The 13607-nt window shown below is 40.0% G+C and overlaps 1 protein-coding gene across 1 annotated transcript in view; it reads right to left on the bottom strand.

The window, feature by feature from the left end:
• Window positions 1-13607, bottom strand: part of pex7 (peroxisomal biogenesis factor 7) — a gene marked incomplete in the record, with an annotated part of 94495 nt that overhangs the window by 60542 nt on the left and 20346 nt on the right. Inside the window, 3 exon segments of the mRNA XM_038726813.1 lie at window positions 4202-4257; window positions 8808-8921; window positions 9095-9201. Of these exon segments, the coding sequence (XP_038582741.1) occupies window positions 4202-4257; window positions 8808-8921; window positions 9095-9201 (277 nt within the window).

The raw sequence follows: 13607 nt of genomic DNA, 5'->3' as shown, positions 1-13607 counted from the left end.
CATCGTATATTTTAGACCCGCTCACTCTGTATCTTCCGGTCCTCTTAGCTCTTCCACAGGCTTTATTGAAAAGGGTGATCGTGCCTTTTCAGTTGTGGCCCCAAGACAAGTGCAATAAACTTCCCATTTTCATTACATCATCCCCAACCACTGAGATTTTAAAGTTTCGTCTTAAAATGCATATATACTCTTTGGCATTCAAGTCAGTGTAGGGACAGTTATGCTATTCTGTCCTGGTTGCTTCATATTTCTATTTATTGCTGTATGTGTCTTTGCTTTTTATCTGATTGGTCTGCTTCTTTATTTCTTGTTGTTCTAACTGCATTACTTTGTACAGCACTTTGTTGTTTTTAAATGTGCTTTAGTGTCCAGCTTTCCTGACATCTTGACCCGTACTACAGACAAGATATCTCGACCTATGCTGTTTTGATTCTGACCACTGTTCAGTTAATGAGACTGGTGGATAATCGTACGTTGCACAGAGAGCCGTGGACTTATGGGGCATCGGTAGCTTCATCCTCCAGACCTTCACCTCGAGTTCAGACTTCTCTGTGACGGACAGGTAACAGGTGAGAATGTGTTAACTGTGTCGGTGAGAGGGAGAGCTGAAAAATAACATTTGTATTCAGCAAACCTCCAAAAGTGTATTGTCATGAATTATTTTTATGTATTAGTTTTATTCTCGCAAACTTTTCACTTTGTTAGCAGCCTCCGGGCTTCTTTCAATGGATTATTATTATAAAGGCTATTTTCTTACCTTAAAAGGCGATTTTAGCAGCCTCAGGAAAAGTCTGCCTGTGTGTGTGTGTCAGGGCAGCCTATAATGAAATCAGTACTCAGCATAGAGTATTTCAGCCAATGAAAGCACGGATCAATAAAACACAAGCTTTGGGCACAGAGCCAGCTCTCACCACATTTATCTTTCAGCCTTCCTTCTTTCCCTCTCTCTCATTCTGTCTCGTTTATTTTAGCGTCACCCGTCTTTTAGATTGCCACCAATCTTCATTCGTAAAGTGTCACATCAGCTGCAGTGGACGTTGAATTGAGTAAGTTAAAGTGGTTACAACATGTTTTTGCGATGTTCCATATGTCTACCAGCTCTGATCACTTCAGCCAAATGAGCAGTTTTTTCTCTTGTTTAATTTGATTAATTTAAAGTAAAACACTCCAGTAATTCGGAAGGAAAAAGCAAAGATTAAAGTCTGAAAGTCTGAAAAAGTAAATTTAATCTTGTGTTGCAGAAATGTTTTCTTTGCTTTCATCTCTAATCATTTCGTGACCCCCCTCAGCAAATGCAAATTTTCAATTAGGATAAAACTTCCAGAAGCCCCAACTCCACCCATTATTGCTCCATAGAAGCTCTGTGATAATGATTATTTTCTTTATTGACCATAAAGTAGAGAGAAATGTCGATCACTTTTTTCCCAGAGCCTAAAGTCACGTCTTTAAATTAAGTTTAAAGACGAAGCCTGACCAACCAAAGATATTAAATTTGCAGAGAAAACAGAGAAAGGATCTGGAATGATTGATATTCTTGTTGATTGACTAATCAATTAATCAGTTAGTTATTTTAGCGCTGCTCAATTTCTCAGTGACCGTCTCTCTCTATCATTCATCTATCTGTAATCTGTAAATGTATTCATCTATCATTGAAACCTCTGAGACAGACAGACAGGGGAAAATGAATCATCAGCAGTTTTACAGAATAAACTTTATGTTAAATAAAACTGAAACACAGAGAGAGAGAGAAAGAGAGAAACAGAGGCAGTCTTGCTGGATATTACAGATTTTATTGACTCATCCTCTGCAGCTCAATAAAGAAACAGCTCATCTCGTCTCCATCTTTCTGTCTTTCCGCCTCGCACACCAGTTAACTTTATCGCACATTATCACAGTGTCCTTACTCATGACACCATCCATCCACTTTGCTTGCTAATTGAAAGAAAAGGAGCGTAAGCAGAAATACGACTCGGTGCTGGAGACCACATGCGCCGCTACAGTCTTTTAACCTGCAGGAAAAGTTGGTTTCAAACAGTCAAATGTGTCTATAAATGCCAAATACTTCTCAAATAGTTTTGAAATGAGTTTTGAACGCTTGGTCTGACAAAAGCCATTTCAAGACGACACGCAGGGCATTTTTCACTACTTCCTGACATTCCATAGACTAAATTAATTGATCGGTTAATTTTAAAACTTAACACGTCTTACAAAAGCAGCTTGTCTAAAGCAGCCCTAGTCAACTGGCGGCCCGAAGCAACCTCCACGTGACCCAGCACATAATCTAATATATTGACAACAAAAGTATACTACATATAGATATGGCAGTAGCTAAAGAGTGAGCTGTATCGATTCTCCTGTTGCTGCTCTAGAAACAACATTTAGCTAATAAAAATAGTACATTCTTTTTTAGGCAAAGTATTTAGTAATAATAAATAATTTAGCCCGTCTCCACGTGCTGGTTTTAAAATCAGGCCCAACAGAATTAGAAATTTGGTCTAAAGCATACTGAACCCTTTAGCTGCTGCCTTTGGTGATGCAGTTTGATTTGAAAACTCTGCACAATGGTCTGCACAATGTTTACACAACTGTCTACAACACGTGAAATCCTCTGGCATGGTCCTTTAATTCTTCACATGTTGATTTCGATAACGCAGTGTGTATATGTAGGGCTGCAACTAACGATGATTTTCATTGTCGACGAATTGGTCGAATAATTTCTCAATTAATTGATTAGTTGTTTAGTCTTTGTCAGAACCGTTACATATGTTAGGGTTAGGGGGTTAGGTTGATGGAAACGGCAACATTCTCTGAAAAAAATCCTTAATTTCGAAAAAAAAAAAAGAGTAAATGCGCTAAATGGGAGATGGAAACAGTTTTTACAAATAAGTTCTGACGCAGCGAACTTGTAACTCGCGTCTGATCAGCTGTTTCTGCTGTCTTGCCCAGTTGTGCACAGTTCTGCACGCCTGCTGAGAATTTCCTGCCGCTCATTTGTGCTGAGAAAAGAGGCGGATGCAGATCTGGGCAGGTAGCCTTCATCATCCGTTCTGCTGAATTATGCATTCACCTCTTAAAGGTCCTTCTCAGATCCTTTGCTCTGCACGCTGGTCAAACGCGGTTATCACCGCATATTTTAGCTGCATCTCACTGAAAGCTGCTTCTACTGAGTGTAATAAAGAATTACTGACTCTAAACGTTCATAAAATACATACTTGGAATCATTTATCACCATTGATGAACCCTACAAAGGATATTATAGCGTTTAAAAGCAGTATTTGGAGGTGCATGCAATTCTCTGCACGTGCGGAGACATGGCTGGTAGCAGTTTGCCCGCGTCAGACACATTCCTGAGGACCTCTCTCCATTTTCTCCAGTTTCTGGTTTGGAACCCAGACGTCTTGTTTATTGCAGCCATGTGTAACGTCAACTACTGACGTAACTACGCTCGCCGCAGCCTGGTTTATTCACTCCGAACCAGCAGATGGAAACGCACATATTTCTTTTGTTTTTTTCTTTTTAGCGACATTTCAAAAGTCCGCTTAAAATTCGCATGACAATTGGATGGAAACACGGCCAATGTTTCCCAAAGCCCAAGAAGACGTCCTTGGCATAGCGAAGAAATTAAACCAGAAAATATTCACATTTAAGAAGCTGGAATTAAAAAATTTAAAAAATTCTTAAAAATTTACTCAAACCAATTAATCGATTATCATAATAGCTGGCGATTAATTTAATAGTAGACAACTAATTTTTAATTATTTGATATTAATTCTTCTAAATTATTATTGATCACAGATGTTATTAACTCTCACTTTATGTATTGCAGTCAGTGTTCAGAAAAGTAGTGTGTTAAGTGAATTCTGATCATTTTAATTTAATCATACATATAAGAAGGTGAGAGAAAGGTCACGACCTTTGAAAGTTACAAGATAAATTAAGTGCTGTAGAGCAAGATCAATATGAGGAATATTTGTTCATGCATGTCATCTTCATTTTCCCTCGAGAGACGTCTGAATAAGCCCCCCGGGGTTCCTGCCTGGACCACACTGTTTGAGTTTCTCCTCTAATGTTTACTATAAATTATTTTGTGCAAACACATTCTCCTGTAAAAATATGGTTCACAATGTGCTTCTTGATCCGGATGAAAAAGATTTAGAGCAACACTACACATGCAAAAAAGAAGTGTCTGAGTTGATCTTACCTGACAGTAAAGTCGTACGAGCAGGACGCCAACAACGTTTTACTGAACGGAGAAAACTGCAGGAGGAAGAAAGAAAGATTAGAATTAGGAAAAAGCTAAAATTATTATTTTTTAAATTGTTTCTTAGAGTCAACAATATGAGGGTCACTTGTTTGTGTGTCATTCATTTTTCATTTTCAATAATGCAGCAGAGGAAGTATTCAGATCCTGAACTCAAGTGAAAGTAGAAATACTGCAATATACTGTAAAAATAATCCAACACACAACCAATTCTTTTATTGCACATGTAAATACTTAATGATCTTTATATTTATATAGGTTGTGCAAGTCGCCAAAACACATTCCTTGTATGTGCAGTGGTGATGGTACAGTGGATAAGACACATGCCTTTGCTGTTAGAGACCTGGGTTCAATCCCCCACTGTGACCCATCCACCAATGTGTCCCTAAGCAAGACATTTAACCCCTCGTTGCTCCAGAGCGTGCGACCTCTGACATATATAGCAATAGTAAGTCACTTTGGATAAAAGCGTCAGCTAAATGAACTAATGTAAAAACAACTTGGCAATAAATCTGACTCAAGTAGCCTACTAAAAAATTTGTACTTTAATACAGCACGTGAGTAAATGTATTTGGTCTGTCAACCAATAGAGAAGCTGCTGTGCTGAACTATGTGTTTCAATTCCTTAATTTCACCAGGCTGATCCACTCAGCATCAACACTGCTTTCCAGGAAGTCCTGTGCACATGTATTAAAGCATAGTGTTATTGCATATTCATATTAATATGAATCGAGACTTCCCTAAAGCAACAAAAACTGATTATAAGATATGAAGGAGGGATTTAAAGCAGAGCAGCTACAGTCTTCGCTAAGCTAACCTGCCTGTTTCTATAGCTAATGGTGACATCTTTGACTTCTGGTCCAATTCTGCTTCAGACTCGACTTTGCACTTGCTTTTCATGAGATAATACTGAATGTTTGTAATTTACATTTTCACCAAACATTAACAAAACTTCTGTCCTTATTACGTGAGGAACAATTTACACAGAGCATCATGAATAGGACACTGTGACCTGTTTAGAAAAAAAATCCAGGGATGTTCACACAAAAAAACATCCCACTTAAAGAGTTTTCTGTTGAGCTGCTATTTAAGGGCATTTTCCCATGTTTTTCTGTCTGGGTTTGAAATTAGTCCAGTATTGATCGTAAAATAAAATACATACTTGGAATCATTTATCACCATTGATGAACCCTACAAAGGATATTATAGCGTTTAAAAGCAGTATTTGGAGGTGCATGCAATTCTCTGCACGTGCGGAGACATGGCTGGTAGCAGTTTGCCCGCGTCAGACACATTCCTGAGGACCTCTCTCCATTTTCTCCAGTTTCTGGTTTGGAACCCAGACGTCTTGTTTATTGCAGCCATGTGTAACGTCAACTACTGACGTAACTACGCTCGCCGCAGCCTGGTTTATTCACTCCGAACCAGCAGATGGAAACGCACATATTTCTTTTGTTTTTTTCTTTTTAGCGACATTTCAAAAGTCCGCTTAAAATTCGCATGACAATTGGATGGAAACACGGCCAATGTTTCCCAAAGCCCAAGAAGACGTCCTTGGCATAGCGAAGAAATTAAACCAGAAAATATTCACATTTAAGAAGCTGGAATTAAAAAATTTAAAAAATTCTTAAAAATTTACTCAAACCAATTAATCGATTATCATAATAGCTGGCGATTAATTTAATAGTAGACAACTAATTTTTAATTATTTGATATTAATTCTTCTAAATTATTATTGATCACAGATTGTTATTAACTCTCACTTTATGTATTGCAGTCAGTGTTCAGAAAAGTAGTGTGTTAAGTGAATTCTGATCATTTTTTTAATCATACATTAAGAAGGTGAGAGAAAGGTCACGACCTTTGAAAGTTACAAGATAAATTAAGTGCTGTAGAGCAAGATCAATATGAGGAATATTTGTTCATGCATGTCATCTTCATTTTCCCTCGAGAGACGTCTGAATAAGCCCCCCGGGGTTCCTGCCTGGACCACACTGTTTGAGTTTCTCCTCTAATGTTTACTATAAATTATTTTGTGCAAACACATTCTCCTGTAAAATATGGTTCACAATGTGCTTCTTGATCCGGATGAAAAGAGCACGCTGCAGTTGGCAGCAGTGAAAAAGGGCTACCACGTCATGCTTGCGGGCAAAGTACCTCCACTAAAGCGCTTGTTTTTTTGCGGCTGACAGGCTCAGATTGTTATAATAACTGTCTGATAACATAATGGAAAGGGTCGCTGCAGAGAGGGACCTTTTTTTAAAGAGTAAGATCCTTTTTGTTTAACCAGAAACCAGTCACTACATTGCTCTCGTCAAAGCCACCAGACTCCATTGATAAAAACTGTATTTTCCTGGTTGTTAACTTATGACCTCATAGAAACGGTCACATAACTCTTTAATAAACAGGTAAAAATTGTTCATGTCGAGCAAGCTATTCTTTCAAAATAAAATAACAAATAGATACTGCAGATAGATGCTTTATTTATCCCGAGGGAAATTCAAGTATCCAGTAGCATACGAAACATGCATACATTAAACATACCTTAAACCTATATTAAAATAAAACTAAAATTAACTTATAACACAGTAGCCACAGTAAACAGTGCAAATGGAAATAAAGACTTTACACAGTAAAGAGAGAAATTACAAAGCAGAAGGCCTGTGGCGTTGTTTACTGATTATTCTAGTGAATAAAGAAAACTAAATGTTTTGGCTGAGTAACACTTTCATGCGTTCGGAGCTTTTTTGCGGTTTCTTTTGGAGCTGGAGGTTTTCCCTCATCTTGTAAAAAAGGTGTGAATGTTCAAAAACGTGACGTGACAAAGAGCTTCAGGCAGGAGTTTTTTTGTGCTCAGCAGTTACAGGATTGTGCAGACAAAGAGAGACTGAAAAGAGTCCACAGAGAGTAATTTCACTGGCTGTCGGCTAAGCACTCTTAAAATTAATTTATTCGTTCATTTGTTCCCGCTCTCTGCTTTCTGACAGTTTCACCTCTCTTATCAGGCAGATTCACGCCAAGTCTCTGGCTCGTTTAACACCGTTCCACTCTGGTGCTGCCTCTTGTCTTCTCTTTCTATCCGTCTCTCAGTCAAACGTACAGCTGCTTTATGTATCATCAGCAAAAACCTTTTGTTACAGAAGCAAAAACAACAACTATAACACGAGTCTGAGCAGCTGTGGTGAACTAACTGCGTCTTTCTGTCAATGCCGTCTGTCTGACACTGGGAAAGTTCAACACTGACTTTATTTTTTAGTATTTTCCCTCTAATATATCGAGTTTATCTTTCTTTGGATCCCTGTCTGGCTTAACTTTAAACATTTAGATTTAAGCTAGGTGTAACTAATAAACTAAATGTTTGTTTTTACTGTAAGCACTTTGTAACTTGGTTTTGAAAAGTGCTTTACAAATAAAGTTATTAAATCGAATATGTATTTCTTTAAAGGTAAAATCCCATTTTTTATTTTTTTGTCCATCATTTCTAGGTTGCAGCTTCAGCACGGTTATTTGTTGAGCAGCCACATGAGCAGTCTGACAATCTATCCCTCCAGTTTATCCAAATTATTAGCAAGCAGGGACCCCCAGGGGTCCTTGAGGAGGTTCCAGTGGGTCCCCAGCAAACGGGGAAAGTTTTATTTTCACTATAATTCCATCTAAATGTAACACAGTGACCAAACATATGACCAATTTGGTCTTGCGTTTCTTACACTTTCTGTAATAAAGCATATAAAAAAAGCTAAATCTTATCAACTGGAGGTCCGTGGTCTAATTTGTGTCAGTTTAGGGTCCGTGACAAGACACAGATTGAGAACCACTGATCTAAACCACTCTGTCTGGAGAGGAAACGTCGGTACACAGGTTGCACTGGAACACTTTGTGCACAGTGCAGCAGATCAAAGTTGTAAACTGTGGTGTGACAATTTGAGTAATAATTGACCAAAACTACTAAAATAAAAACCAGGTTACAAAAGCCTTTTGACAAATTTCTTTAAAACTATCTTAAAATTGACTCGGCAGTAGGGACGGAAAGTCAGCTTATTTCTTCTTCTTCCGCTGATCATGAATCCGTTCACCTCCTCTCTGCTCCGTCCGGTAAATCGATACGGGCAGACAGATCGGCAGACACTAACAAAACACACACAGAGTGACAGCTGCCCGGGAAAACACAGCTCGAGCAAGACAGTTCCTCGATCTTGATTGTGTGTGTGGCAGCGTGGGGGTTGTGTGTGGGCACGTCTGTAATCGTGCGTATTCGTGACGTCTGTGTGTGCGTGAAGTGACGCGTTTCATCTGAGTAAGCGTGATGTGTCTGGGGACTCCTCTGCAGCTGTACACGCTCACAAGTCTAATGTGTGCGTGTGTGCGTGCGCGTGTGTGTGTGTGTGTGCGCGTGTGCATGTGGTCTTATTAGGTCCATTTAAGTGGGTGTTTTGATGCTGTCAGACAATGCACTGCATCTCTGCCAACACACACACATTTTGTGTTGTCACAATACATTTGGCGGCGTATGTGAAACCAGGTCGTGTGTGTGTGTGTGTGTGCGTACCTTAACTCTGCGGATGGCATAGGTGTGGCCTAGCAGTTGATTGACAGGCTGCCGGACATTCCTCATGTCCCACACACACACACTGCAGTCTACTGAGCCTGTGGCCACAATATTCTGCAGACAGAACACAATTAAATGTTTTACAACCAAAATAAAGCGTTTTAAACAGAAATAAATCAAGAATGCAGCTTGTTGAATGCATGTGGTGAACTAAAATAATCCAAATGCCTTTCAAACTCAAATAAACCTGTTGAAGCCAAAAGTTGCTGCATCAGGTGAGCAATTACCTGGTCATATTTGCACCAATCACAGCTAAGGATCTCAGCCTTGTGTGCAGGAATCGCCAATCGACACACGGCGCCCTTGACATCCCAAACTCTGAGCGTGCCGTCACCTAAAAAGTAGACAGAGACAGATGCGGCGGAGATTTACCCAGAATGCCCAGTGCAACCACAGCCTGCACAGGTGACCTCTGAGCAGCTGTGCTCGTCGGCACTTCAACTGCAAACAATGAGGTTGTGTGCAAAAAGTCTCAGTAGATATGGAGGTAACAGAAGTGAAAGAGAAAGGGAGAGTAAGACTGAGAGAAAGGATGAGGATGTGTCCATGCATGTATATTAATAATCCCTCAACCAAATCTGAAATAAAAACTTTTTTATTGATCGATATGGACTGTTAAAACACCCGATCTATTATCAATTCTATATTTATTCCAACCCATTGAACAACAAGCTCGCAAGCTGTCAAAAGCAGCTCGTTAAACCGTGTTAAAAAACTGAAACCACGTCCTAACACATGTTGTTATGAGCAACTGAACTCCGGAACAAGAAGAGACTACAGCCATAGTTGCTACCTGAGGATGTACACAGCAGTGCTTTCAGCTAAATGCTAATGTGAGCTAACGTGCTCACAATGACGGCCCAGAGCGGCAATAATAAGAGACGCTGTTCACCCTATTACAAGTCAGTGCATCATCAAAATGATTTTAAAACTGTATTTTAAGATTAAAAACTACATAATGTTGCTTTAAAAGGAGATTACTGGCTCACAAAACACTTGATTAAAAAGTAAAAGTAAAGTGGTAATGTCATTAGCTTTGCAGGAATTTGGTCATAAACCCTGGAGAAATTGAAATCAGGATATGATGGCGGTGCAATAAGGAAAGTAAAGGGATCAGCAAAGTGACTACAATTCAACCTGAAACAAATATAATGAGAATCCATTCAATAATCATTGACATTTTTCACTCCACAGATGTGAACCTGCAGGCGGCGATGGGAGGACATTCAGGAATCACCAACATCAGTGAGCTTCATCCTTTAGGGAACATAAAAGTCTGAACCAAACTTCATGAAAATCCATCCAATTGTTGTTGCAATATTTCAGCCTGAATTGTGGTAAACCACCGAGTGACCAGGATTGCCATCCCTACAGCCACGCCGCTAGCTTCTGTAGCGTGTAGCAAGCTGCTGCTGATGCAAAACGAAGAGATGGAAACAACACACAAAATACTGTAGGACGTGCACTGAAAGGGTAAAGCTTTCATACACAGGCAAATTTGTAATGCATATTGTATTGTAAATAGCTTCATGTAATATTATTTAATATTTGTTAAATATTAATATCAAATTCTGCACCAAGCTGTAAAGTGTGATTCATTTAGTTATGGAGATAGAAAGAGAAAGATAGGGCGAGCATGATAGACCAGTGGTTCTTAACCTGGGGGTCGGGACCCGGTCCCATCGGGGTGTGCGAGAATGCTACTATAGACTCAAAAATAGAAAAAGAATAAGTTAAAAATAACTAGACGGACTATAGATGTGAATGGAATCACTTGTAAATATTTTGCACTGTTTCATCCAGTAGGTGGCAGTAATGCCAACCGCTATAAAACGCCACAGAAGAATAAGAATTTAAACTGGAACTGTAAGCGGTTCTAAGTGGGGTCCAAGCCCCCCAGAGCCAGCCGCCCCCCTTGCCCCGCAGAGGCCACGCGAGTCGGCCCGTGGTGAATAAATGACCAGAGTTTGAAAATAAAGAGACTTGCGGTTACGGAGATTTATGTACGATTAATAGCGCCAGCTAGAGACCGATTGATTTCACACAGCCCCTTGGGAGGGCGTGCCAGATAAGGTCCCCAAGTTTGGTTTAGATCGGCCATTGCAAACCTAAGATATGACATCACTTCCTGTTTTTAGCATTTTTCGCAAACATTTGTTAGCTTATAATTGGGACATTTTGTGGCAGATCAAAATTTCTTCTACAAACTTTTATCAGCTTGGTCCAGAGACAGCCCCAAATTTGGTGTCAAGCAGACTTGAAATGAATGTAATGATTTTTAAAAACGTCTTTAATCTGCAAAAACAGCGCCACCTATGGGCATATTAGGGTCAACTTTGGTGCCTGGAGTCAAGAGAGCGTCCTGAACAATTTGGCTCAACTTTCATGTCAATCCGACTAACTAAGGGCGAGTGCCACTCAGCAAGCCATGTCACATAAGTTCCCCAAGTTTGGTGTTGATCGGCTATTCCTAACCTAAGATATGACATCACTTCCTGTTTTTTTGCATTTTTCACATTATTTGTTAGCTTAAATTGGGACATTATTTCGCGGATCATAATTTCCTCTACAAACTTTTATCAGCTTGGTCCAGAGATTGTCCGTGGCTAGTTTGGTGCCGGTTCTTGCCGGTTCAGAGGAATGAATTAAAATAGGTTTTTCAGTTTTCGCCATTTTGCAAGAAAAAAAAAAGTCTAGGCGAAAATGGGCGTGGCCTATACCATTTGATTCAGCTCGATCCCCCGAACGCGTGGATTTAAGATTTTTGATATGCGACCTCGTATGCGTGATGTGGATTTAAGGTTTTTGATATGCGACCTCGTATGCGTGATGTGGATTTAAGGTTTTTGATATGCGACCTCGTATGCGTGATTTCCAAGCCGCTGATTGCTGATTAAATATTTTTAACCTCAAAAAGGCGTTTCACAAAGGTTAAGAACACCTGAAACAACCAGAGAGGGAGAGAGTAGCAAAGATGAGTGGAGGCATGTGGAGAGAGTTTAATAGAGAGGAACACGGCTTCCTTCAGACGTTAAGGCTTTATTTCATTCTGCTGTGTGTGGGTGTGTTTCTGGGAAGAGGTTCTGCCAACACACTGCGACAATCAGCAGAACTTTTAAACTAAACCCTTCTCCTCCTCCCTGTTCCTCCTCCTCCTCATTCATTTCACAGCCAGCAGCTTCTGAGAGGTTAATTTATTTATTAGATGCCAAAGTCAGAGAGAACTAATGTGTGGGAAAACCTGCCGTCAAACAGCGCGTTATCATCCGTCTGTTTTTACGCAAATTTTCAAGAGTGGGATTATCACAAAAAAAGTTTTTATGCTTTCGTTGAGGTGGAAATGTATCAATAAAAAACAAGTGGAAACAGACTGAGGGAACAAATGCTGACATATGCATGAAGCAGTGACTCAAGGTAAAGCGCTGAAAACATCAGGCGTGTGTGGAGCGATGAGGAGGCTGTAACGTCATCTCGTTGTTGCATGGAGACGAGCACACATTTGCATTTTGTCAATATTCTGAACATTTTTAATCCTTTACAGTAATTTTCAGTCGCTGATAATTGTTCATGTAGTGAATCTACTGACCCTTACGTGTTAAACTCAAAGGAATCTTTAAGCTCAACACAAATACTGACTATTTATACTTTGGTATTTATTCATTTTAACTGGTGAGATAGTGACATTTTAGCCACTTCACGCAGATCTTTATTAAATTATCTCAGGGCTTAGTTTTATAGGTGTACATGGTATAAACTGCATCTCGATGCTCTCCTTCAGGGGACAGGCGTTACAGTCACAACATTTACTGGAACTTTAATAATGATGCTTGAAACAAAGGAGGACGGATGAAGGTCGCAGTCTGGAAAATACATTTGCTTAATATGATTATATGACTGGGACTCCTCCTGAAGTCTCTTTAAGGCTAACACGAGGGGTAAACTAAACTGAAACGTATATTTTGGAATCTGAGCTCGGTGGGAAACAGTTTGAACAACTTTTTGTTGCGGGGAACACATTAAGGAGCACACCGAGGGAGTTTCTTCCCGGCTTCACTTCATGTTTACTGACCAGCACATTAATCCTCTCCCACCGTCAGCTCGCTTCCTCCTCCTCCTCCCGTTCACATTTCCTCCTCATCCTCTTCCCTTCCTCCACCTCTTTAATCCCAAATGATGGATGAAAATCAACCAACGCGCCCTCCTAGCGTCAGCCTCTACCAGGCCACGTTCTCCCACTTCTGTATAGATTCCTTTTATAACGGTTTTAACCCTTCACATCCTTCTTTTATTTATCCTCTTCACCCCTCCGTTCATTTTCCTCACACACACATTCGACTTCTCAGCCATGCGTGGAAGCTCGTCTGGCATCAGCGAGCAGAAAACATGCCAGCTAGACGAGTGTGTGTGTGATGTGAGTGTGTGTGCGTTCTGCAGCACATTAGAGAATGACTTCTGTAAAAGGGCACTCGCTCTATTACACCTGGTGTCTCTGCTGTATCAGCAAGTTCAGCTAACACACACACTCTGCTCTCTCTCACACCCAGTGAACTAATCCTGACAGAAAAAGAAAGCTTTACAGAGCTTGTCTTTTTTGTTTTTAAAGAACAAAAATGGGAATTTTTGTTTGTTTTGGAAAAAAAACAGGGATCAGACATCACCTTTTCAACAACTGGCTAATGCTGGCCGCACACTAGAGGATAACTGGGATAATTTTGAGTCAGATTCGCCGTCTCGACAATC

Source organism: Micropterus salmoides, unplaced genomic scaffold (genome assembly GCF_014851395.1).
Source record: "Micropterus salmoides isolate LMB-PRFRI ecotype aquatic unplaced genomic scaffold, ASM1485139v1 Ms_hic_scaffold_18, whole genome shotgun sequence".
NCBI classification, from domain to species: domain Eukaryota; kingdom Metazoa; phylum Chordata; class Actinopteri; order Centrarchiformes; family Centrarchidae; genus Micropterus; species Micropterus salmoides.
This window is presented reverse-complemented; position numbering and strand designations above follow the sequence as displayed.